Here is a 26092-nt window from a genome sequence, read left to right on the forward strand (position 1 = left end):
GCACGTATTACAATATGGTCTGTCCTGCATCCTTCATCCCCACTGAGAGAGGGGTGTGATCCAATAACACCACAGAGCACTCTAAGGTAAATCTTCCTCAATCCGCCCATCCATCCACCCATCTGCCTATCCATCCATTTCAGGCAATTTATTGACACCTACCGTGTGGCAGGCAAGATGAATGAGTGAGGGTCCCTTCAGGTGAGGACTTCATAGAGGGAGACAAATACCATAATAATCACAAAACTGAACAGGAAATGCTGTAACAGCAGCAGGACTGTTAGAATGCACAGTGTGATTCTGGTTGGGAGGAATGGGGGTATTCATGGAGGAGGGGACACTGGAGCTAGTTCTTGAAAGATCAAGGTGGGTTTTCCCAGGGGAAAAAGGCAAAAGTATATGTTCTCATTGAACACAGGACAGAGCATGATAGTTTCTGGAACACTGAGAAGGGTGGAGGGCAGAACTCATAATCTGAAGGCCCTTTAAACGCCAGGCTAAACTAGAGACGGTGGGTGCTTGACTCAAGGCAGCCTTGATATGGGTGGGGGAGAGGGGAAGGTGGGAGAGATGGCCAGGGTTTTATTCAGAAGGAATGTATGGATTCGGAGGACTTCTCTCTCCTTTATTATTTACTTTTCCCTCCTCAGCTGCTAGGACCCAATAAACTCTTTAACCCCAAAGGAGTCATAATTGATAAGGGTCTTTCAGGAAATGATCTAAAAGCAAAGAGGACTCTGTCCATTCTCAAGAAGAGAGACTTCCACCACCATCTAATGCCAAGTCTGGGGTCTACTTCCTCATCTTACAGGTGGGAAAATAGGCCCAGAGACAACCTTGTTCTGGGCCTCCCTCCTGTCAGTCCAGGATCTGTCCGCTGTTGTCAAATAGTGAACACCCGCCCCGGGGCGGAATGAAGAAGAGGCCGAGTGGCCCCCACCCCAGAAGTCCAGAGGGAATCCTTGGAAGCCAGACAGAATGGCCTCCAATATCCTCCCACACCTAAGTCTTATATGAGCCTGGAGACCTCGGAAAGATTTCCAGAACCATCCAAGGTGAGGGATAGTGAATTCTAAGTCCAAAAAATAACTATGAGGTGAGCTTAGACTCTCTTGTTTTGTTTTCCTAACTTTGTTTCTAGAAAACACCTTTTTAAAATCAGGAATGTGACAATGGTGTGAGATTTCATTTGCACAAGAATCCTATGAGGTGGGTTCTGTTAGTATCTCTATTTTACAGATATGGAAACTGAGGTTCAGTGAAGTAGCTTGAGCAGGAACAGCCAGCTAGCAAGTGACAGAGCTCAGCTTTATAGACTTGCTAAGTTATGCTGGCCCTTAATATATCCTCGATAAATGATGGCTATAATTATTTGCAAGTTTCTATGTGAAATGTATACTTGTTTTATAATAAGGCTCTCACTTGTTGCAATAAATGTTTTTTTTTTTTTCAACGTTTTTTTTTTTTTATTTTTTTTATTTTTGGGACAGACAGAGACAGAGCATGAACGGGGGAGGGGCAGAGAGAGAGGGAGACACAGAATCGGAAACAGGCTCCAGGCTCTGAGCCATCAGCCCAGAGCCTGACGCGGGGCTCGAACTCACAGACCGTGAGATCGTGACCTGGCTGAAGTCGGACGCTTAACCGACTGCGCCACCCAGGCGCCCCTGCAATAAATGTTTTTTAAAAGACTAATAAACTGGCCTACTGGGGCAGAGGGCTCCCACCTCTCTCACAAGAAAGAGATATTTGCTGAGTGTCTGCTGTTCCAGGATCTCAGGCTGGGCTTCAGGCTCTGGGTAGGAGGGAGTTATGTGGTAAATCCTGATGCCAGGGTAAATGCCAGTTCATGCTCCCCAGTCTTGTTGAGGTGGGAGGCAGTAGACAGACCACAGCAGTCTCATGAGGCCAGAACCCCTTCCCCCTGACTTCCCCATGCTTTGGTCCTTGCTTACCTTCAAGAGAAGAATGAATGTAAGCGAGGTGACAGTATAAAGTTGCTAATCCCCTGACCATGGCTCCAACCCTCCAAAAACACTTGGCCCAGGATGACCTCAAAGTTTCTCAACTCCTATACCTCAAGCCTCAGAGAAATTTCTGGGAGCAGCCCAATGGCAAGAGAGCTCTCCCACCTCCGACTTCCAGTCACACCTTCCACCTGAATCCCTACCTTGGCAGTGGACCTGGACCACCAGCACCTTGGCTTATCTTTGCCTGCCTGTTTTACCAAAGTGGGAGCTTCTAGAAAGAGCACAGATTTTGGAGGCAGACAGTTCTGGGTTTGAATCTACTTTTACCGATCACCTGCATAGTCCCGAGCAAATCACTTTCCTTTCCCGAGCCTGTTTTCTCATCAGTAAACCTCATAATGTTGGCATCTGGCACTTGGAAGACACACATTAATTCGTAGTTGCCTCTCACTCCAATGGGTGGGTAAGGAACCCCTCAAGTTGCTGCCCCTCCCCTGAATTCAGTAGTCAAATGGAAAATATTACAAAGTGCAGTCTGAAATATGCAGAGAGACAGTTTTGGTGGTTGAGTCCAGGCATAAGGAAGTGGGTGCCTGAGAGTAGGAGTCATAGGTTTTTAGACCACCGCAGCTGAAAGGTTGAGAGGCAATGATATAGTTAAAAGCAGGAAATGTTTTTGAAAACTTACTTTGAATGGGTGTTGTGATAGGTACTGTGAATACGTTATTTCCTTTACTCCTCAGGGCAACCCTGGGCGGGGAGGGTATTATCCCCATTTTACAGATGAAGAAACTAAGGCGCATAACTTGCCCAAGGACACACAAGTCAGACACCTGGACTCCTGAGGCTAGAGTCCATGTTCTCTAGTTGATCTAACCTAACATCTTACTTTTTAAGATGAAGCTGGGGAGAATTGTCTCACTCAAAGTCAATGTCTTATCCAAAGGCAAAGGGAGTCTCACCTGAACTTTTACACAAAGGAACTAGGATTTGAGCATCCCTGTAAGGCGCCATCTGATTAAGAAGTGAGCAGAGAAATTCAGATTTAGGAAACATTTATTAAGTACTAGCATCATTTCAATTCATGCTCAAAAAAGCCCCCGCGATGTACTGTACTGATCAGATGGGGAAACAGACTCAGCGGGATAATCTCCCCCAAAAATCAACTCAGCAAAAACGGTTGCACTGTCCGATTACACATTCAGGTTTCGGCGGCTTCGTGAGTCTCCCCACTTTCGCGGGGGGAGGGAATAAAGAAACCCTCCATTTCTCCAGACTCCCGAGTCCCCTCACAGTGGTGGATTCTGGGATTTGCAGCATTCCACGGAGAGTTCAGACTCGTGGGCCAATAGAATCCGAGCACAGGCGGCGGTACTCTCGAATTAGCCAATGAGAAGCGCACGGGTCCCGGTCGCCTGGGAAACCGCGTGACAACAAGATGGCGGCGCCGCGGGACGGCTCGGTGGCCCTGCGTGGTGAGTCTTTGCTCAAACCTTTGCGGCTCCGGAGTCTCCCACGCAGGCTGGGGTCCTCGCTCCGAGAGCCCGAGGACCCGCGAGCCCCGCGGCCGGGTTGCCCAGCAGCCTCCCGCGTCATGGGAGCGGCTTCGAGTCCCCGCCGACCGTGGCTTCCCGAGGAGGCGGGAGGAGGCGACGCAGCTCCCAGGGAAGGGTTAGGTCGTGACAGAAGTCGCGTCGTGAGCGCTTCCAGCTGGAGACAGAGGACTTGAAGGCGTGCAGGCGGCCGGGTCCTGTCGGCGCTGGAGAGCACTGGGGCCTGGTGTGGGGGGTGCCAATAGGCTGAGTACGTGCGACGAAGGACGTTATCAGTCAAGCACAACCCTGACTTGGGTCCCAAAGATGTAGGGGCATGGGACACAGCTTTCCTCTCAAAGCCCCGGTCTGAAGGGGAGACAGTCCAACCTTTAGGAGCCTCCAGCCTGAGGGGGAGGTCACAGCCCCTGGAAGCCCCCTCGTGAGGGGAGTAGACGTGGCTCTATCCTCCGGCCCACCCGCGGTCTGAGGGAGGAGGAGACGGAGTCCTGCGCTGAGGAGTCCCCAGACTATAGGGAGAGGCAGCCGTCACCCTCAGGGGTCCCTTATAACCCATGGGAAAATTAATCTGGAGACAGTGTGTTGGATTGGCCTGGAGTGAGACAGGAAGCAGGGAAGTCAGGTGGCCTCCGTTGTGATAGCCCCAAGGAAGGGCAGTGAGAGCCCCACTAGGATGACCAAAGTAGGCATGGAAAGGAGGAGCTCTGTGAGAGACACTGCAGTTTAACCCACAAGATATGGTAATTGATGGGATTAAGAGAGAAGGAAGGAGAGGAAAATTTTGTGGTTGGATGATGTGGCCCCATTAAGAAGGGAGAAGTGGGAGGAGCTTATTTTGAGGGAAGATGTTGGGTTTGGTTTGGGGACCAGATCCCTTTTTTTCTGTGATAGCTTTGTTGAGATATAATTCCCATGCTATGTATTTCACGCCTTTGAAATGTAAATTTCAGTAGTTTTTAGGATATTCATGAGAGTTGGGCAACCATCACCACAATTTAGAACATTTTCATCAGTCTAAAAAGAAACTCTGTACCCTTTAGCAATTACTCCCATTAACCCCCCCACCCCCACCCCCACCTGCTGCCCCCAGCCCTAGTCAACTAATCTACTTTCTGTCTCCAGATTGTCCATTCTGAACATTTTATATCAGTGGGGTCATAACATGTGGTATTTTGTGATTGACATCTTTCCTTTAGCATAATGTTTTCAAGGTTCATTCATGTGGCAACATGGGATTCATTTCTTTTTATTGCCGAGAATACTCCATAGTAAGGATGTACCAGATTTCTTTATCCATTCATTGGTTGATGAACATTTGGGTTGTTCCCATTTTTTGGATATTATGAATAATGCTGCTATGAACATGTATACAAGTTTTTGTGTGGACGTAAGTTTTCATTTCTCTTGGGTACACCCCTGGGAGCAGAATTGCTGAGCCAGGTATGTAACTGTTTAGCCTTTTAAGGAGCTGCCAGACCATTTTACACAGCCACTGCATCATTTTACATTCCAGCTAAGGTTCCAATTTCCCCACCTCCTCACTGACACTTGTTAATTTCTGTCTTTTTTTTTTTTTTTTTAACCAGTTTCTTTTGAAGGGTCGTTATGGTGATGAAAATTTGGAGAAGGGGGAATGATCGGGTTTGATGAAAGTTCGTGGAGGGCAGTGTTAGCCACAAAAGGAACATCGCCTGTTAGCACGATAAAAACGTTCTAAAAATTGATTGTGGTGATGGTTTCACAAATCTAAGAATATACTACAAACCACTGAATTATACACTTTGAAAGGGTTAAGTATGTGAATTAGATCTCAATAAAGCTCTTTTTTTTTTTTTTTAAGGTCAGTACTGTATGATTCCATTTATGGAACATTCTTGAAATAAGAAAACAGTAGTGGTTGCCAGGGGTTGGGGATGGTAGAGGGAGGAGTGTGGGTGTGACTAGCAAGGGGCTTACATGAGGGAGATCGTTATGGAAATGGAATCTTTGTGGTGATGGAGTAGTTATCTTGACTGCATTAGTGGTTACCTGGGTGAAATAGCAGAACAGGGTAGGATACACACGTATAGTAATGTAAAATGTCACTGCTGGGAGCCACTGGGTGAAGGGCACACAAATCCCCTCTGTACTATTTTCCTAGTTTCCTGTGAATCTGTAATTTGAAAATAAAAACTTAGAATATAACAAAACAGACAAAAACAATTAAAAAAAAAAAAGAGCCCAACCAAGGGAAGGGTGCACTTAGGAGTGGGGACCACATTCCAGGAAGGGGTTCCAGGCCAGGGGAGCCATGTGTGTAAAGGCCTGGTGCATTGGAGGCTGGGCTGGCTCAAGTGTGGGGGTGTGGGGGGGGGCAGAGGAGAGATGGGGGAGTGAGGTCAGGAGACCCGGGCGGGGACCCGATCACCTGTGTTATGGAATTTTGAATTTCTTTCCTCTGGTGAGAAGGAGCCATTGGGAGCTTTTAGCAGGGAAGCGGCATGGCAGCTTTGTGTTTAAGAAGAGCCCTCTGGCTGGAGGCTGGCACAGGGGACCACGAGGGCCATCACACTTGGCCACAAAAACCATGAGGATGCCTGGATGAGCCGGCAGGGACTGGGGCAGGCTAGGGGCAGATTTGGAAGGCTGGATGATGGGGGTGAGGAAACTCTGGGCCTGGGGCATGAGTCCCAAACTCCAGAAGGCCGTCTCCAGCTGGTACCAGTCCCCTTGCTGGGAGGCTTCAGGGGCACCAGTGGAAGCCAGTGCCACACATTTTCAAAGTGGAACTGCCTTGGATTTGTCCTAAAAAGACTTGATTCAAGCCCTGATAGAGGTCCTTTGGTTCTAGGATTTCTAGATACTAGCCACATAATATACTTAATTCATTGAATAGAGTAGTGGTCTTTAATTCCATCCCTGATGTGCATTCATCTTTCCAGAAGGAAGAGGGAAGGAAGGGAAAGAGGGAGGAAGGGAAATGAGCATGTGTGAGTGCCCCCGTTGTCTAGTAACAAACGTCACAGCAGCCACAGTTCACATTAAAAAAAAAAAAAAAAAATTTTTTTTAAGATTTTATTTTAGCTTATTTATTTTTTTAAAGATTTTTTTTTAGGGGCGCCTGGGTGGCTCAGTCGGTTAAGCGTCCGACTTCGGCCCAGGTCATGATCCCGTGCTTTTTGGTTTCGAGCCCATCAGGCTCTGTGCTGACAGCTCGGAGCCTGGAGCCTGCTTCCGATTCTGTGCCTCCCTTTCTCTCTGCCCCTCCCCTACTTGCGCTCTGTCTCTCTGTCTCCCCAAAATAAATAAATGTTCTTTAAAAAATTTTAAAGTTTTTTTTATTTTTAAGTAATCTTTACACCCAACGTCGGGCTTCAACTCACAATCCCGAGATCAAGAGTTGCAGGCTCCACCAACTGAGCCGGCCAGGCGCCCCCACAGTTCACATTTTTAAGTGTTTCCTTTCAGTGTGGCACTGGGCTCCGTGCCTTATGTAAGTTTTCCCTGAATCCCCTTGATAACCCTGCCTGGCTGGTACTACCACCAACCCCACTTTATACCAGGGAAGCCAAGGCACGGGTCATTCTGGTGGATGGCAGAGCCTGTGCAGAGCCTGGGCCCTTGACCTCCCTTCCACAAAGAGTGCCTTGGCCACGTTCTGCCCTTGGGTTGCCCCTCTGTGGCTCTGAGAATCAGAGTGATACCTGGGTTCTTGTGGGAGGGGAGGGGACATTTGGGCTTTGTGTCAACCAGCTCCTTGATGGATAGACAAAAACTCCGGGCCTTCTGGGTAGTCTTATGCCCCGGCTCTAAGTTGGGAGAGTCCCAGGCTTCCAGCCCATCTCTGTACCCCACCCCTCCCCCATCGCCCTTTCCCAGCCAGGCCCGGGGCCTCCAGGATCAGAGCAGAGAGCAGGATATCCAGAGGATCGGGCAGACATCCAGCACAGGGGGCCTGAGGCAAAGCTGCCTCCAGAAACCTCTTCAGGGGAGTGGGAAGAAGTGAGGGGTGCTGCTCCCTGGACAAGGCTCCCTCCTGGGACAAGGGGCCAGGAAGAGGACGTTTCCCTGGTCCTGAAGCCCTGGGTCCCCTCTGTCCCCAAGGACTGACTTCCTTCTTTCATCTCAGGGAGTTCCTGACAGCTGAAATCTAGAAGCAGAACTATGAGCTCGCCTTTGGCCTCCCTTGGCAAGACCCGAAGAGTCCCCCTGGAGTCAGAGCCTGTGAATCCAGGGTAAGGAGCCAGCCTCAGGGGGGGTGTCTTTGTGTTCATGCCCCTGCCTCCTCTTGCCACTACCCACCTCCCCCGCCCCCGTCCCCCAGTGGACTAGGAGAATGGCTCCTAGTGTCTCAGGGAAAACAAGGAGGAGTCACATAGCTTTCCCTGACCCCTTTATCTTTCTCAAAAATTTTTAACTCCTTCATCACGTCTGAGCAAACACTGGGCTGGGCCCTGTGGTAGGTATGGGCCGGGTGGGAGAGGCGCAGCCCCCATGTTAGTCTGCAAGCATTGATGGTACCACTTCTCCAGCCTGGCCATGGTGGGGGGGTGGGGGGGGTGGGGTCTCTCGGCAAAGGGAGTTCTTTACATCTGTCCAGCACTTTCATCCTTTCGAAGCATTTTCTTTACCTCTCTCCTTTCTCTTCTGAATACCTCTTTGAGTCATTTGAAGGCCAAGGAGATCCAGAGCGGTTAAGCGACAGGCCTGGGGTCCCAAAGCCATTTCAGAACAGAGCTGGGGCTGGGCTCCTGGGCCTGGGATCTCTTGTCTTCCACCCAAGCCTCTGCCCCTCAGCCCTTCCCCTCCCTTCTCCGTTGGGAGGAGGGGACACCTCAAAGCCTGTCCCTCAGCTTGTCCCAGTGCCAAGGATGGGATTCGGGGAAGGGATGGCCCTGGGAGGCAGAGGCCCAGCCTCCCTCTCCTTTAGGCTCGGCTGGGGATCTGGTGCCCAGAGCCACTCCCCTGATGACATTCCTAACTTGTCTGTCTTCCTTCTCCTTCCTGCCCGGGTTCCCAGGAGGCGAGGGATAAAAATCTACGGAGATGGTAAGTGTGGGGTCTGCCCTGTGTGTCCCCCTCACCTCCCACCTGCTGGGTCTCCCTGGGGTCGTGCAGATGGAGAGAAGGAGAGCGATTGCTGCACTGCTCCCTGTGGCTCCCCCAGCCCCCGAGGACAGGGCGTCCTGGCAGCTCTCTGATCAGAAGGCCCCACACCCTTAGCAGAGGTGTCATTGCTAACATTTGAAGCCCTCCACTCGCTGTGGGGTTGGCTGGTGGGGTTTGAGCCCCGTCCTCCTCCTGACAGCCTCCTCTAGCCCATTACAGCCTTTTCTTCCTGAAGCCCCATCCTTGCTTTGCTGACCCATCCTCGCTGCAGGCTCAGACCTTTGCATCCCAACCCCATTCTTGCCTCCACTGTGCTGCTGGCATGGGAGAACTGCAAGAAGAAGCCTGTTCTCGTTGGATCCTTGCTCCCTGATGTCCCACGTGTTCTATCCGCATATACTTGGGGGTACAGAGTACAGGCTGCTTCATCCTGGCCAGAGCCCAAGGCCTCAGTTTCCTCCGGGGCTCAGCCCCAGAACAGTGACCTGGGCATCTCTCTGCAGAAGACGAGGTAGATATGCTGAATGACGGACGTGGCTCAGAAGAAAGGATCTCTGTCCCTTCCTGCTATGGAGGTATAGGTGCTCCTGTGAGTAGGCAAGGTGAGAACAGAGGCCTAAACAGGTCTGGGTCCCCAGCAGCAGGAGAGGGCCTCAGAGAAGGGGCGAGGCCCAGAGACTCATGGACCTACTCTTGCCTGTTCTGGGTGAGCCCACGGTTCCCAGGCTGCCCTCCTCACCTGGCCTGCACTGTCTCCCAAGGGCTGTGGTGACACTGACCCCAGAGGTGCCCAGATGGGGCTCACAGGGAAGCATCCTGGAGGAGGGAGAGTGGAATAGGCCTGGGCACAGGGGAGGCATGGGCGGGCAGGGTCGGAGTTTGCTGTGGGCCTGGAGGAGCTGGGCGTGAGGTCAGAATGTTCTACTAGCTGTGATATCTTGGATAAGCAACCTCCTGTCTCTCTGCCTCCACTTCCTCTGTGAGGTGGGAGGCAGTCCTGCACCAAACACCCCTCCTTGTTATAGGACAGGGAACTGAGGTGGAAAAGGAGACCAGAAGCACCTGGCCCCACAACCATTCAGACACAAAGTCGGGATCTCCTGCATCCCAGCCGGGGACACTTTCATTAGTAACCGCAACAGCCAGGGCTCCTTGAGGAGCCATCCTGCGCGCTCTCTGCCTCTCCCCTGGCACTTGCTCCCCACCCCACTCTCAGCTGGCGTTTGTCCCCACCAAGGTCACAGTCAAGGACTTGCCTGCCTGTCTCACTTCTGTGCACAGCAGCATTCCACATCGGCCACCGGGCACCGTGCCCTCCTCTGATCGCCCTGGGCTCTTAGCTGCCATGACACTGCTCTCCCAGATTTCTTTCTGCCTCTCAGGCTCTTTCCTCTCTTTGCTAGCTTCTTCTTTTCCTCCCAGCTTTTCAGTGCGACGCTGCTCCCCTGGGTTCTCCTCTCTCTCCCCGCTCCGCCTTGGGAGCTCATCAGTGCTGTCTGTGCTGACCGGGCCCAGAGGTCTATATATCCGTTACAAAGCCTTGACTACAAGTCAGAGAAAACTCTTCTGAACATTGAGGAGGACTTGTCCTGCCCACCAAGAAGTCCAGGAAGCAGCTCCAGGGTTGTTAATCCATTGACTCGAAGACATCCTTGAACAGGTTTCTCCGTCTTTCCACTGAACCATCCTTGACATGTTAGCTCACGTGGCTGGATGGTGACAAATGCAGTTCCTGCTTCACACACAGGGCAGCACGCAGGGGAAGGAGAGGACCCATTCCTTCCCGTGTGTCTCTCTTGTTTTCCTTCTTTTCTTTCTTTCTTTCTTTCTTTCTTTCTTTCTTTCTTTCTTTCTTTCTTTCTTTCTTTTAATTTACCTCCAAGTTAGTTAGCATATAGTGCAACAATGATTTCAGGAGTAGATTCCTTAATGCCCCTTACCCATTTAGCCCGTACCGCCTCCCAGGACCCCTCTAGTAACCCTCTGTTTGTTCTCCATACTTAAGAGTCTCTTATGTTTTGTCCCCCTCCCTGTTTTTATATTAGTTTTGCTTCCCTTCCCTTGTATTCATCTGTTCTGTGTCTTAAAGTCCTCATATGCTTGAAGTCATATATTTGTCTTTCTCTAATTTCGCTTAGCATAATACCCTCCAGTTCCATCCACGTAGTTGCGAATGGCAAGATTTCATTCTCTTTGATTGCCGAGCAATACTCCATTGTATATATATCCCACATCTTCTTTATCCATTCATCCATCGATGGACATTTGGGCTCTTTCCATACTTTGGCTATTGCTGATAGTGCTGCTATAAACTTTGGGGTACATGTGTCCCTTCGAAACAGCATACCTGTCTCCCTTGGATAAATACCTAGTAGTGCAATTGCTGGGTTGTAGGGTAGTTCTATTTTTAATTTTTTAAGGAACCTCCATACTATTTTTCAGAATGGCTGCACCAGTTTGCATTCCCACCAACAATGCAAAAAAGATCCTCTCTCTCCGCATCCTCGCCAACATCTGTTGTTGCCTGAGTTGTTCATGTTAGCCATTCTGACAGGTGTGAGGTGGTATCTCATTGTGGTTTTGATTTGTATTCCCCTGATGATGAGTGATGTTGAACATTTTTTCACGTGTCGGTTGGCCATCTGGATGTCTTCTTTGGAGAAATGTCTATTCGTGTCTTTTGCCCATTTCTTCACTGGATTATTTGTTTTTTGGATGTTGAGTTTGATAAGTTCTTTATAGAATACTAACCTTTATCTGATATGTTGTTGTATGTAAATATCTTCTCCCATTCTTTCAGTTGCCTTTTAGTTTTGCTGACTGTTTCCTTCGCTGTTGCAGAAGCTTTTCAGTTTGATGAGGTCCCAGTAGTTCACTTTTGCTTTTGTTTCCCTTGCCTCCGGAGATGTGTGGGGTAAGAAGTTGCTGCGGCCGAGGTCAAAGAGGTTTTTGCCTGCTTTCTCCTCGAGGATTTTGATGGCTTCCTGTCTTACATTGAGGTCTTTCATCCGTTTTGAGTTTATTTTTGTGAATGGTGTGAGAAAATGGTCCAGGTTCATTTTTCTGCATGTTGCTGTCCAGTTTTCCCAGCACCACTTGCTGAAGAGACTGTCTTCAGCAAGGATATTCTTTCCTGCTTTGTCACAGATTAGTTGGCCTTACATGTGTGGGTCCATTTCTGGGTTTTCTATTCTGTTCCATTGATCTGAGTGTCTGTTTTTGTGCCATCTTGTTTTCTTTCCCCAAATTTCTAATTTTGAAGAACTTGCAGCCTACAAAGCAATTAAAATAATAGTACAGTGCACACCCATATAAATGTCTGTTATCTAGATGCCACAGTTGGTGATATTTGGCCACTAATTTGCTTTCTCTCTGTCCATATACACATATGTACGAATGTAAATGTCTTTTTTTGAGGAACCGCTTAGAAATCAATTTCAGATATCATGACATTTCACCTCTAAAAACTTTAGCATGCATCTCCTACAAATAAGGACTCACGTGACCCCGGGACCGGGACCGCACCCAAGAATGCGGAGGACTCAGGACTGCTGTGGAGCACCGCTTCTGCGCTCAGATCTCCCGAGTTCCGAAGTAGCTCATAGCTATTGTTTTTCCCGATCTAGGTTCTGGTCAGGGCCATGCACTGCATTTGACTGTTACACCTCTGTGGAACAGAGTCCTTGCCTTTTGAAAAAGTGACACGGACCCTGTGAGGAACCAGGCCATGCGGGTCTGTGTACTTGTTTGTCGTTGGTGCGGACTTGCTCCTCTCTCCACTGTGTTCCTGTAAACGGGGGGTGGGGGTGGGGGTGGCAAGGTGTAGGCGCTTCATTTGATTGAGGGTGACTTTCTGAAAATGCTTCACTGGTCATGTGACCTGTGTGGTACAGCACTCACTCATACTCCTTGGACACCTCACTGCACCTCTGCCTCAGTTTCCTAAAGCAGTTCATTTCCTCAGGGGCACATTGTGAGGACAGCATGAGCTGATATGTGTGAAGTATTTAGGACAGTCCCTATTATCTAAGTGGCAGCTGTTAGTATCACCCTTATTTCTGCTTCTGCGGACCCCTGTCCCCCCTCCACTGGACCCCCACACTTCAGCCTCAGCTCTAGGACTTTGTCTGTTTGGTAGTCCCTGTATTCCATGACTCGGAGCTGGTGGCCACCCTGTCGAGGAAGTTGCGGGACCTGGAACAGCAAGTGAAGGCTCAGACTGATGAGCTGCTGTCCAAGGTGGGACCCCCAGCGGTGGGGGTAGGCCCAGGGTCTGGTCTGAGGGGTGGAGGGGCCCAGGCTGGGGAGGCCAGTGAGTTCACTGCCACAGTAGGCCCGGGTGGGTGGGTTCTAGAACCGTCTCTTCCACTGAACTTCCCAGTTCAAGGGCCAGGTATGGCCTGGGGCTGATCTGGGTCCCCGGGAGCTGAGCAGAGAAGCTAAGGGTCTTCTCTACAGCTGAGTAAGGCCACTAGCCTTGGACCACGTGGCAGCAGTGACTGCTGAGCGCTGGGCCACTTGGGCACACTCCACGCCTATCCCCATTTCAGTGGAACCACAAGGATATCTGAGGCATAGGAGCAGCAGCTGTGCCAAAGGATGGCAGGGGCAGGGTCTTTCAACTCCCCGGTGCCCCACAGAGGCAAAAAGTTTGGATCTTCCCATCTGGAAGATGGGTTCTCTTGTGCTCTGGGAACCCCCAGGCCTGCCTGCTCCCCCTCGTCTTGTTGCTGTAGGATCGGAAGATACGGGCCCTGGAGGAAATGTTGCAGACCCTCCGGGAGCACCAGGGTAAGGGGCACTCCCGGTGGGCTGGTCAGCCTTCCTGGGGCACCTCCCTTGGGCCGGTGGCTCCTGGACATCAGGGCTCCAAGAGCATCAAGCTGAGTCCTATGGTGAGGCCTGGACAGCTGAGCCCGGAGAGAGGCAATGACGCACTCAGGGCAGTGCCCTCCTATGTGGGACCGGGTCCCCCCGAATGCAGACATAGCCCAGCCCCAAGCATAGGGCGCGCCATGTCGGGGAACATGGTGCCCTCAGGAGTCCCCGGGTTGGGGGGCTGAGGGGGGTGGCTGGCGGTCTCTTGAGAGTCAGTCCAGGCATCCCCGCCTCAAGGTCAGGGGGAGAGTTTTCAGGGGACCCCTCGAGTTCTCAAGGGGCAGCCTCTCCAGATGACCCTCAGGGCAGAACGCCGGGCAAGGCCAGAGGTGGTCTGGCAGCCTCCTTGCTGGGGCGGCAGAACCCTTCCTGATCTTTCCCTGAAGGCAAGGTCACCCTGCAGCGGCAGAAGCAGCTGGAGACCACGTGCTTGCAGCTGCAGCGGCAGGTGGGGGAGATGGAGGTAAGAGAGGCGCCTGCCCCTCAGGACCTGGCTGGGAGCCCGCCTGTCTGGGTCTCCCTCCCATATATCCCACGTGGGGCCCTGCCCCGTGTTTCCCTCCTCGGGTCTAACCTGAGGAGCTGGGGCAGAGAGGAGGGATTCGAGTCTGCTTTGCGGGTGGCGCTCGCGGGCCTCTCAGCGTCGTGGCTGAGGCCCGGGTGGAGGGGCTGCCACTGACTGAGACCCGGAGGCGCAGAGGTTTAGGAGGCGGGGGGACCCGGAGTCGTGACCGTTGGGGATGAGTTCGTGTTGAGTGAGGCAAGATGTCTAAGCGAAGACGGCTGGGAATGTGAAACCGAGAAGGAGTGATGTGTGTTGCAAGAGATGAAGACGGAAGAGGGCCGCTGGGTTTGGCACCAGGCAGGCTGTTGGTGGCCGCACCCGCGCAGTTCCAGTCAGTTGTGGAGAAAGGGGCTGGGTAGAGTGGGTTCAGGAGAGAAGGAGCTGAGGAAGCAGTGACAGGAAGTGTAGACAAGTCAGAAGTTTTCCTGTGGTGGAGGGGACGTGAGGCCCTGCCCTAGAGAGGCTGCGTGTGGCTCACCGCGTCCTCAGTCCTACGCGGTCCGTGTCCCTGCCGCTCCTCCACTCAGGCCAGATGCATGGGGTGCCCCGCTGCCATCAGGGCCACCTTCCGTGCGGCCCTCCATGCCAGACCCTGCTTTAAGCACTCGGCCTGAATTACCGTCCTGGGTCCTCACAAGCTTATGGGCCAGGTGTTGTTATCTCCGCTTTACCAGGAAGAGCCCGAGGCTCGAGGGGGTGAAGTGGCTTCCCAAGGTCACAGCCAGAAAGCTCCCAAGACCCTGGGGCCCATCTCTTCTGCCCAGTTGACTCTGGGAGCCGAGGCCTGAGGCTGGGGCCTGGGCGGATGCTGCCTGTTCCCCGAGGGGCTGAACTGACTGTGCCCCCTGGGACCTTTCCCTTCTCTTTGCACAGCGGTTCCTCAGTGACTACGGGCTGCAGTGGGTGGGCGAGCCCGAGGACCAGGAGGACTCAGAAGACAACTCAGACTCAGAGGATGGCAACACAGACTGGATGACAGCCAAGAAGTTCTGGAAGCCAGGTAGAGTAGGGCGTCTGCCCCTGGCCCCTCCTACAAAGGGAATTCTCCAACAACACCTTCCTTTGGGCCAGTAGCTGTCCAGAGACCATGCCATTCGTGCTCCTGACACAAGAACTGGGAGGAAAGGCCTCAGCCTCCATCACTGACCACCTAACCCGCCACCACTTTCTTCCTCTGGTCTTGCCTCCAACTCTCTCCTGGCTCATCTTTCGAAGGCTCCAGGGACCCTGAGATACAAGATGTAACAAGACCCCAGGCTTTGTCTCAGGCTCCACTCCGTAGTTTACAAAATGTCGTCCATCCAGAAGATTTTCAAAAACGATTTCTCTGCTTTGGAAGCTGCCCCTCAGTCCCAGGGCTCAGTCCCCTCTTTGGACCTCCTTTATTAGCTTCACTTCTAGCCAGACCGTTGAAAGGGACCTGTTTCCGTGAGATTCCACCAGTCTTTATTTTTAACTTGACTGCTAATATCTAGAGGGCTGCACCCCATAGATTTGGGGCCATAGAAAGCCCGGGTCCATTCTCTTCAAAGCATGGAGGTGATTGCCCAGAAGGTACACTTCTCCAGGCTCCGGAGTCAGTCAGCCCGGGGCCCTTCTCTTCATTCCATCACCCGTTCCAGGTGTGGCTTGGGCACGTGACTTCTGTTCTCTGAGCCTCCAGTCCCCCATCAATAAATGATGGTGTACCCTTCCCCGCAGAGTTGGAAGGAGTCAGTGGGTTAGACGCAGAGCACCTAGCACTGACCTTGCATATCATCAACCCAACAAGTAGGGGGTTTTATTGTTCTGCACAGTCAGATGGCAGTGGCAGCCTCATGGAAGCACTGATGAGCATAGCTCCCGAGGGGAGTGTTTGGAAGATGACAATACTGTCCTGATTTCAAGACAGGCTTGTTGCTGAGTGAAGAATGAGACTCAAAACATGGGAGTCCTGCCTCCCATTCAGGCCTGCGCCCTGGCCAGACCCCCTAAATCTTAGGGCACAGCTCCCTCACTGCTTTGTTCTACTAAACACGTCACTCCCCATCGGAAGTGGAGCTTGCAAAGCATTTTCGTGAATAGCTTTGACGTGGGCCAGGGCTTGTTCCATTTTATAGATGGGAAAACGGAGGCACTTAAGTCTTTGACTGTTGAGTGAAGAGGGCAAGACTTAAGGCTGAGAGCCTATTTAGGAGGTAGGTACAGTCATCCAGGCAGACGATGAGATGATGTCCTGTGGAAGGGTGATCCTGGCGGGCAGGGCGAGGAAGGGCGGGGCAGAGATTTAGGGGGTGGAATCCATGCCCTTGGTGATTGTGCGTTAGGGAGCTGACAGGAGGAATTGGGGATGGCCCTGGGACACCCCCTCCTGCGGTGAGAGGCCGAGCCCTGGAAGGTGACTGCCAGATGCTGTAAGGGCGTTTCTGGGGTCCAGGGCCAGAGGCCTGCCAGCACCATGCCCTGGGCCCCCCGCATGTCCCTGCTGGCTGGAGGGCAGGCTTCCTCCTGGCCAGTGGGGGCCTTGCTGCTCCTTTGGGGGTCAGACCAGCCAGCTGGTTTCCGGACCTGGCCCTGTGGATTCCCACCCTCTCCCGCCAGAAACAGAGCTGACTTCACTCTGCTCTGTGTTGTTTGTTTATGCCCACAAGAAGCCGGCTCTGAAGCTGAGTGCCTCACAGCCAAAGCAACTTGTGAAAACCCTCTGCCAAAACTCCATCTGTGTGTCCTCTTCCTTTGGCTTTCTTTTTATTTATTTTTAAAATGTTTATTTATTTATTTTGAGAGAGAGAGAGACAGAATGGGGAAAGGGCAGAGAGAGAGAGAGAGAGAGAGAGAGAGGGAATCCCAAGCAGGCTCCACACTGTCAGAGCAGAGCCCGACATGGGGCTCGATCTCATGACTGAGATCCTGATAGCTGAAATCAAAAGTCAGACACACTCAACCGACGGAGCCACCCAAGTACCCCTTCCTTTGGCTTCCTGATTCTTCAACATGGAGGGGCCTCAACTGAGCTCTTCTGCCAGATGAACGAGATGCTTTTCATCTCCAGCAGCTTTTCCTCCTGGTCCGTTCCTTCTCCTCCCCCTGCTTTGTCCCCAGGTGCCAGGCTGCTTCTGCCCCCGGGGCCCTCGGGTACACAAAACCGGCCCTTTGCTGGCCCCATACCCTGGCTCGTTTCTCTGGCTCTCCCTCTGTTGGATACCACTCCCCGCAGGCCCCAGGCAGCAGACCGGTTGAGGGTGGCCCAGGGCATCTGTATTGGGCCAACCAGTCTAGAGGCAGGACTCCTGCCTTGGGGAGGGCAGTCCATTGCCCTTTAAGGGGACCCAGCACAGGGGAAGCCTTGCAAGGACTTGGCCTCAGGCTGGATCATTCACCCCTTCCCACCCTCCCCACGGGTAAATTGAGCATTAAATAGGATGCCAGGTGCTTTGGGGTATGCAGAGACATGAAAGGGACAGTCCTACTCTGGTCACAACCCATGGCCAGGTGTTGAGCCTCAGGGCTGAGAGCTCCTCACTCCCCCTTGTCCCCTCTGAGCTCCCTGCTCTCACTCATCTCAGTCTTCTCTGAGCTCCTCCTCCTCCTTCCCTGTCCCCCGTGAAGCTGCTCACTCTCCCACCCTTCACCACCAACTTCCTGCCATCCCCCTACATCCCCGCTCCCCCTGCGGCCTCTGCCTGTCCCCTAGCACCCTTCCTCCCAAGCCCCAGTCTCCTGCACCTGGGTGGAGCCTCTTCCCTCCCCTGCCCGGAAGCTGTGCCGTTTCCAGTCTTCACTCATCCCTGAGCCTCCCTTGAGTCCCTGGAACTGGCCTGGATTAGACCCTAGGCAGGCTAGGCTCCTCCCCACCCTCAGCCCCCCCGTCAGGCCTGTGCTGTGTCCCCCGAAGTGCCTGGTCCCCTTTTGTCCCCTCTTTGGAAGCTTAGCTCAAACCCAACCTCATGGAGTACCTGCTCGAGTGCCTGCGGCCAAGACTGTGCCACCTGCACTGTGCCCAGCATGTGGGAAGGGGCTCTGCATTGGGGTGACAGGGTTAAAGGCTCCAGCTGAGGAGTGGGGGACCTGTGTGGGCGAACTGCTTCACCTATCAGAGTCCGTGTCCTCATCTGTTGTGGAGCGAGGAGATGGTGTGTGACGCCTGGGCCTGAGAGCACCGAATGCCACAATGCACGTGGGGGTTCTTGCAGGCTGCTGCATGGTGGCTGATCGGTGACCACGAGCATGGCTGCTTGGCCCCTGTCAGGCCCCAGAGTGCCCAGCACGGTGCTTGGCCCGTGGGCAAGGGCTTGGGCCCGCGCACATATTGGTGGGGGTGCCTGGGTGCCCAGGCCTAGACAGTCAGGCACGCCAGGACCGTGCAGAGCACGGATGAGGTGGGAACAGGCAGTATGATGCTCAACCGTGGGGGCCAGAGAATTGGTTGTGGTCTCCCCTGGCAGTGATCAGACTCTGAGGCCCTGTTTTCTTTCCACTGGTTCCCCTGAGGAGCAGAGTGAATGCAGGTCCCCAGAGCAGGGCCAGGCTTGCAGGTGTGTGGAGATAGCGGGTCTATTTCTGGTTCAGCCTTTGGGGGAGGTGGTGGGGACAGGCCTGCTGGGGCCCCGGGGCACCACGTTGGTATTCACAGCAGCACGTGTGTCCTTCCTGCAGGGGTGATGAGCCAGCCCAGGGCAGGCCCACCACTCACCTGCTGAGAGTGGCAGGGTCTGGCCCTCCTCTGGGCTCCGCAGCCTCCACGGTGGCACTTACCACGTGCCATTGTCCCTGCTGTCACCCCGTCTCCTTCATTCAAGTATGATCTTGAGGGGGGAAGGACTCTGGGTATGGGGATACCCATGATTCTCAGGGCCTTGCAGAGCTTGGACGCTCCGGACATGTTGGCGGGATGGAGGGATGGATCCAGAATGTGCTTCCTGAGCACCCACTAGGGCTGGATGCTCTAGCCTGCATTCAAGGAGTGCCCATTGTGGCTGGCAAGACCAGCAAATGGAAAAGGACAACAGCCTGTGCCAAGGCCCGCAGGCTCCAGGGACTCGGGAGGCTTAGTCTCCAGGGGAGGGGCTCCTGGCAAGGCGTCTCAGAGGGCATGGTGAGTGAGCACACTGAGCCAGTGATGAGCAAGAGGGTGTGGTGTTAGTGACAACAGCCACCATCTGCCAGGCACTTCCTGTGAGCCTCAGAGCCACCTGTGAAGTGAGGACTTTTATTATCATTTTATAGAAGAGGAAGCCAAGACCCAAAGAGCTAGGCCCACTTGCTCAGAGATCACACAGCTTGGAAGCAGTAATCCTGGCACCGTGGCTCCAGAGAGTGATGGGGGAACAGGCCGAGGGGAGGCTAGGGTACCCGGGCTTCGAGGGTCTCAGGAGTTGAGCCAAGGAGCTTGATCTTGGTCTCCATGCCTAACTCCTCTTTTTAATAGAATCACGGGCTCCCAAAGTTGTCTGAGGCCTCAGAGATGATCTCTCCCTGAACCACACCCCTCCTGAGAAAGGGACCCCAGGGAGCAGAGGCAGCCTGCATGAGGCACCGAGAACAGAAGCTTAGAGTCACCTGGGCCCTGAAAGCTGCAGGAGCGGGAGCAGGTCGCTTTCCAAGGTTTAGTTTCCTCACCTGTAAAACGGGAGTGGTAACAGCTGCCTCTAGGTGCTTGGCACAAAGTAAACACCGAGTCGTCCTTACAGTCCGTTCCTCCTGCTGGATCTTGCGGGCGGGCGGGATAGAGGTTCCTATTCTGTCCCATCCCAAGGAAGAGAGAGAGAGGAAATGCCTCATTAGACCTCTGACCTGCCTCACCCCATGTGACCTGGCAAGAGGCCGGGCTTCTTGTTGCGTACTCCCGGCTGGCCGCGTGGTGGCCATGCCAGGATTCCTGCCTTATTCTCTCAGCCCAGGTCCGCCTGGTGCTGTGGTTCTGTCTCCTGGGCCCCTTGTGTCCCCCTGGGCTGCTGCACCCCATACGTGCCCAGCCCACCTGGCTTTCACTTCTCCATGCCTTAGCCCCACTGGCCGAGAGCCTCCAGCACTATTTTCCTCAGCAAACTCTTTTCCCTCTAGTTGCTTCTTGGCATCCTCCCCTGGGCTTCCACCAGCCCTTTCCACTGCCGACCATCCCGTGCCCATCAGCTCTCTGAAAAAGCCTTGGCCCCAGCGTATCTGAGTGGTCCTGGGTCCGCTTGATGTGATCTCCGTGGGCCAAGTCACCTGACTTTTCTGGGCCTCACTATCTCCACCTGTAAGAGTACAGGGCTGGGGACAGGAGTTCGATGAGATGAGCTTTCGCGTTATTTTTAGGCTTACCAATGTGTTCTGAATGTAGTTTGTTGTTAAAGGAAAATAGTGGCTTGATATTGTTCTGAGTCATACCAGGAATGCCCAGAATGTCCTGTGAGTTTTTCTTGGGAATCTCAGGAACTCTAGGGGACCCCAGGAGGAGGTGGGGGGCCGGTGCAGCCCCTGCAACCTAGGAGATGTAGGGGAGGGGGAAGTCCAGCTGGGGCCTACCATTTCAGCAGCCACAGAGGCAACAGGAAACAGAGCCACCCACATCTGTACTTCCTCCGCACAGCCACCACACCTATAGAGCCATTGCACCACTATGAGGAAAGGAATTCGGTCCCCAGAGTCCCGACCCACATCCTGTCGCAGCCTGGCTGTCCTGGTGAAAATAGCATCCAAGAAGGCCCTGAAAGTCACTGAGGTTTTCTAGGGTCACACCCCTAGTAGATTGGGAGCCAGATCGACTAGGGACTAAGGCCCTTAGTCAAGGACTAAGGACTAAGAACAGGCCCCTGGCCTGTCCCTCTCCAGCATCCCACCTGCCCTCCAGCCTTTCCACTCTGGCATCTGTTGTGGCTGTCCCCACCACCCCCTGAAGCGTATGCACCCCTGTGTGCACAACACATTTTTCAGAAGAGGAGGCCAAAGCATCTTTCAGCTTCTCAAAGGGATGTGTGACCCCGGAAATAGTTGTGTGTCCCCTATCTGTTCTGTCCAGCAGCTGTCCTGACATCCCCCCCGAGTAGCCACGTGTCCCTACCCCCAGGCTCCCCATCCGGATGGTGCCGATGGGTGGGAAAAGCAGACTCTAGAGTCAGTTCCTCCTCTAATTTGCCAAGTGACCTGGGGCAAGTCATTTTTTATCTCCGTGGGCCTGTTTCCTCATGTGTAAAATGGAGATCAATGACTGCTGCGTCATAGCCTCTGGATCGGCCTGAGGTCCGTTTGTGCAAGGTGGGGTTGGTAACAGTAACCAGCTGGACAGAGTGCTTGCTCCGAGCTGGCCCTCACTTGCATCTTCCTGGACCTCGGTAGCCATCCTGGGAGGCAGACACTATCATAGCCTTCTAGGAGAGAATGCTGTCGTGCAGAGCATTGAATGACTTGACCAAGGTCACACAGGTGGAAGCTGCAGAGCTGGGATTTGAACCCAGACAGACTTCATCCAGAGCTGGGAGCTCTGCATTGCGCTTTTCAGTGGCTGACCCCGTGCCTGACACGGGCAGAGCTGGGATCAGATCCCGCTCCTGCCACTTACTCCGTGCATCCCTAGGCAGCCATTAACCCCTGACCTGCGGTTTCTTCATCTGAAGAACGGGGGTGATTGTAGCCCCTACAGCATAGGGTTGGTATGAAGAGACAGTGGCATTATAGGCATTAAGCCTCTAGCATACGGCGAGTGTTCAATAAAAGACAGCTATTATCTAGTGGTAGTTGTCCTTCTTCCTCCCCAGGTGGCCACCTAAGGAGGTGCGAAGGCCACTGCTTAGCATGCAAGGGGCCATGGAAACCAGGGCTGCTGGGGCACACAGCTGCCATGAAGAGAGGCTCATGGGTGTTTATCCTCTTTACCAGGGGACTCATTGGCGCCCCCCGAGGTGGACTTTGACAGGCTCCTGGCCAGCCTGAAGGATCTCAGTGAGCTGGTGGTAGAGGGTGACACCCAGGTGACACCAATGCCCGGGGGAGCACGGCTCCATGTCCTTGAGCCCATCCCACTGAAGCTCTATCGGAATGGCCTCATGATGTTCGATGGGCCCTTCCGGCCCTTCCATGACCCCTCCACACAGGTAGGAGGGGTGGGGAGGGGAGACAGGCCACTCTGGTGCCCTTGCCCCCTCCCCTTGCTCACCATTAGTTGGTGGTGGGGGGCCCAGCCCACCCCCCATAGGTACCCAAGCCCACGTGCAACTTGCAGAAACAACCCCTCCCCCCCACCAAGTCCTGGGGCCCTGAATATGTGCAGAATGTGACCCACTGGGTAAGCCCAGGGCCCGGGGCCCGCCGTCTGGACAGGAAGCAGAGCGGTAGGTGCCGCACGGGTCCAGTCGGGCCTCACTCTTCCGATCCCTGCCGCAGCGCTGCCTCCGAGACATTCTGGACGGCTTCTTCCCCTCAGAGCTCCAGCGACTGTACCCTGACGGGGTCCCCTTTAAGGTGATGGGCTGCTCCTCAAACCACCCTGTGTGGGGATTTGGGAGGGGGTGCAGACAAACAGCTTCCTCAGGCATCACCCGGTCTGAGGTGGGAAGCCACTGCCCCACCTAAGGGGACCCCAGTCTCTGATGACCTCTGGGGAGGAGGGCGAGCCTGAAGCCCAGCCAAGAAGGACAGGGAGGCTGCAGGGGCTGCAGTTGCCCGGTTAGCAAGGGCACCGGCCTGTGGCTAAGCGGCAGGCAGTGCCCCCTGCTGGCACCCTGGAGGCACAGCCTTCGGCCTTGTAGGCCCAGTGCCCCTCCCCAGCGCCCAGGACACCCTGACAGCCTGGGGTCCCTGAGACTCCATGCAAAAGTGGCCTGACTTGCCCCAGGGGCTCCTGAAGCCATCTGATGGGTACGGAAGGCAGTGCCGTGGGGACAAATGTGGGCCTGAAGGACACGGCATGAGCCATCCCCCTGCCGGCGGGGGTGAGATGAGGGGTGCAGTGGGGGGAACTCCTGAGCCGCAGCCGGAAGGCGGTGCGTCATGCCACAGCAAGGGTGCACGAGGGCGTGTGTGCCACCACCACCCCCCGGGCTTGGAAAACCGTGTGAGTCACGACTGGAGGTGTTGGAGGTAGTGCCTGCCAAGGCGGGCTCTGCCCTCTCCTAACACCCTGGTCCCTTGCTTCCTGGCTGGCTCCTGAGAGGGGCTGTCTGGGGAGGATGGCAGTACAGTGGCTCTAGCCGGCATGGCGAGGGGTGCTTGCAGGAGGAGCTGAGCCCAGGTAGGTGAGAGCAGCATGAACTGCAGCTCTCTTGGGGCCTCAGTTTCTTCATCCGTAAAATGGGGATTGCACCAGACCGTCCCTCGAGCCTGTTCCTGGGGGTGGGGGGGTGGGAGGGCGTGCTCTGGGCGAGCAAGGGTGGGGGTGGAGCCCAGGGCTGAAGGTCGAGGCCCACCGCTTTCACCCTTCCTTCTTGCCAGGTCAGTGATCTGCGCAATCAGGTCTACCCGGAGAATAGGCTGGAACTGTTCCCAGGTGAGGGCCGCGTGGTGGGCTGGCAGAGGATTCGCAAGCCCGTGGACAGGATGGAGCCCCCAGGTGAGCTTGGCCCTGAGGCCGAGCCAGGCGGCAGGGCCGCTGTGTGGGACAGGCTCCAGGTGGCCTCCTCCACCATCACCCGTCACTCCCAGTCCCTCCCCAGGCCAAGGCTCCCAATGCACTCCCTGCAGGCTCCAGGATGACTGCTGAGAAGTTTCTGAACAGGCTCCCTAAGTTTGTGATCCGGCGAGGCGAGGTGATTGACATCCGGGGCCCCATCCGGGACACCCTGCAGGTGAGGCCAGCCCTAGCTCCCCCAGCCATCTTGGGCTCCCTGGCCCAACCTACCAGAGCAGTGGCTTGTCTGGAGACTCAGGCTCGAGGGCTGCTGAAGGGGGCCTGGAGGGAGAAATGAGGCTCTCAAGGCAGTTCCACTGTCTCCTGACAACAGTCTGGGGAGGGCTGCATCCAGAGATGGGCTGTCTCCGTGGCAGTACGGCTGTAAGAAGGCGAGAGCCAGAGTCTAGGCCGGGGTGAGCCCAGGGCCCAGGCCACCCCCTCGAGGTCCAGACCAGACTATCCAGTTCAGTCCTGGATACCCCTTCCTGGCCCTCAGAAACATCCTCCTCCTTCCTCACTCCCCATCCCGTGGCTCCTCCCCTGTCTCCACCCATGAAAGGTACCAAACCTCAGTTTCCCACCACGCTGCCTCCTTCGCCGCACATTGCCAGAATCCACGTCTTCTCTCTGTTCCCTCTGCCCGCCATGCTAGTCGAGGCTCCAGAGTAGCCCTCTCAGATACCTGCAGTGGCCTCTCACTGGCCTGCCACCTCCCCTCCTGCCTTGTCAACTGTCCTCCCCCAGCAGTCCTTGTGCTTCTGTAAAAACATAAGTTGGATCTGGGCCTTCCCTGTTGAAACCCTTCAGTGGTTCTCGGGTAAGGCCAAGCTCTTACCTGGCACTCAAGGCCCACCACTCCTTGTTGGTCCTCTTCCCACCTCTAACCTTTTCTTTTTTCCAGTCCAACCTGATTCTCAGCTTTAGCCACATGAACTGCTGGCACTTTCCCAAATATATCACCTCCAGAGAAGCCTTCCCTGACCAGGGGATCTCTGCCCATGTTGTCTGGAACATCCCTGTGCCCATTCCATTTCTATGGACTCCTCATCCTTAGTCACTGCTCAGGGGTGGTTTCCCCTGGGAAGCTTCCCCTGGGAAGCTGGTCATTGTGTGGGGTTCTGTCTCCCCCACTATGCTGAGGGACTTCAAGGCTTCTTAGGGGAATGATGGGGTTGCCTTCCAAAGCTTCCCTTCCATTTCTCCTGCTTGGGCCCCAGTTTACACAGAACACCCCTCCCCTTTTGGCTCACTGGTCTCATCCATCCCTGGTAGGGAAGAAGTCCCCTCTAAGGATTGGGGGGAAGGGTGTGACTCTAGCAGAGCCCAGGGCTCTGTCCTCTTTCATCGATGCCTTCCAGAACTGCTGCCCATTGCCTGCCCGGATCCAGGAGATTGTGGTGGAGACACCAGCCTTGGCTGCTGAGCGTGAGAGGTGAGGGCACGGTGAAGAGGTGAGGACCTTGGGGTTGGGCCACCAGGGGGCACTGATGGCCTCTAGGTCCACAGGAGCCAGGAGTCCCCCGAGTCACAGGCGCCCCTGCTCTCCATGCTGCGCATCAAGTCTGAGAATGGCGAGCAGGCCTTCTTGCTGATGATGCGGCCCGAGGACACTGTTGGCGATGTGCGCACCCTGCTTGCACAGGCCAGGTGGGCATGGTGTGGGGCCGGCAGCTACGGGGAGGGGGGTCTCTGGTCCCAGGACACGGCCTGATCAGTTCTGCCCGGTCCCCAGAGCCGTGGACGCCACGACCTTCGAGATCATCAGTACATTCCCACCCACGGTCTACCACGACGACACGGTCACGCTGCAGGCCGCAGGCTTGGTGCCCAACGCAGCGCTGCTGCTTCGGGCTAGCCGGGCCCCACCGCCTGCCCCAGGCCCTGGCCCCTGATCCAAATAAAGCGCCCGCTCCCACACTGGCTGCTCCGCGTGCACACAAGGCTCTCTTGGCGGGGCAGCCCAGCTGGGCGCCAGAGAAGGCTGGGGGGAAGGGGCGGTGCAGACCCGCCCCTCGGTAACTCGAGCTCCAGCTGGCGGGCCTAGCTGCTGGGTCTTTGTCCTCTAGGTTCCTTTCTCCCCAGAAGGGCTAAGCAGATCCAGTGGAGGGAAGGCAGGCTCCAGCTCAGCCTCAGCTGGTGCAGAAGGGCCTCATGTGCAAGCGTGCCGCGAGCAGGTCCCTGTGCACAGACACAGAGAACCACACGCACATGTGGCCACTTCCCCAACATTCTGCACAAAGCCACTGTGCCCAGACTGGCAGAACTGCGGCCATGAACCCACTTCCATGACACGCCCATACTTAGCCAGGATGCTGGAACCCAGGCAGGCAGCCACATGGCGCGGTCACATTACCGAAAGGCATACAGATGTGCTACACTCACCAAGCCGGGCGTGTCAGGACACTATCACATGCATGTGATTCAGGAAGTGACCCACCCACACTGTTTGGAGAAACGCTGGTCCACACAG

The 26092-nt window shown here is 54.6% G+C and overlaps 1 protein-coding gene across 6 annotated transcripts; it reads left to right on the top strand.

Annotated features, from left to right (window-relative positions):
• Positions 1-25539, top strand: UBXN11 (UBX domain protein 11). 6 transcript variants are annotated; one of them, XM_047084206.1, is made up of 17 exons: positions 2-1055; positions 3176-3189; positions 3288-3445; positions 7632-7737; positions 8523-8551; positions 9115-9213; positions 12750-12850; positions 13348-13402; positions 13876-13952; positions 14928-15054; positions 21894-22108; positions 22398-22475; positions 23445-23562; positions 23694-23797; positions 24981-25054; positions 25129-25269; positions 25355-25539. In XM_047084206.1, the coding sequence occupies exons 4-17, from the start codon at positions 7667-7669 to the stop codon at positions 25512-25514; spliced, it is 1449 nt and encodes a 482-aa protein (XP_046940162.1). In that variant the 5' UTR covers positions 2-1055; positions 3176-3189; positions 3288-3445; positions 7632-7666; the 3' UTR covers positions 25515-25539. The 6 variants fall into 6 exon arrangements, with proteins under 6 accessions (XP_046940164.1, XP_046940162.1, XP_046940161.1 ...); XM_047084208.1 differs by having other exon boundaries at positions 1-1055; positions 3176-3445; positions 23445-23499; XM_047084205.1 differs by lacking the exon at positions 3176-3189 and having other exon boundaries at positions 3246-3445.
• The last annotated feature ends 553 nt before the right edge of the window (positions 25540-26092 follow it).

Source organism: Lynx rufus, unplaced genomic scaffold (assembly GCF_022079265.1).
Source record: "Lynx rufus isolate CCGP_SWC_20201006 ecotype Redwood Valley unplaced genomic scaffold, mLynRuf1.p SCAF_2, whole genome shotgun sequence".
Taxonomy (NCBI): domain Eukaryota; kingdom Metazoa; phylum Chordata; class Mammalia; order Carnivora; family Felidae; genus Lynx; species Lynx rufus.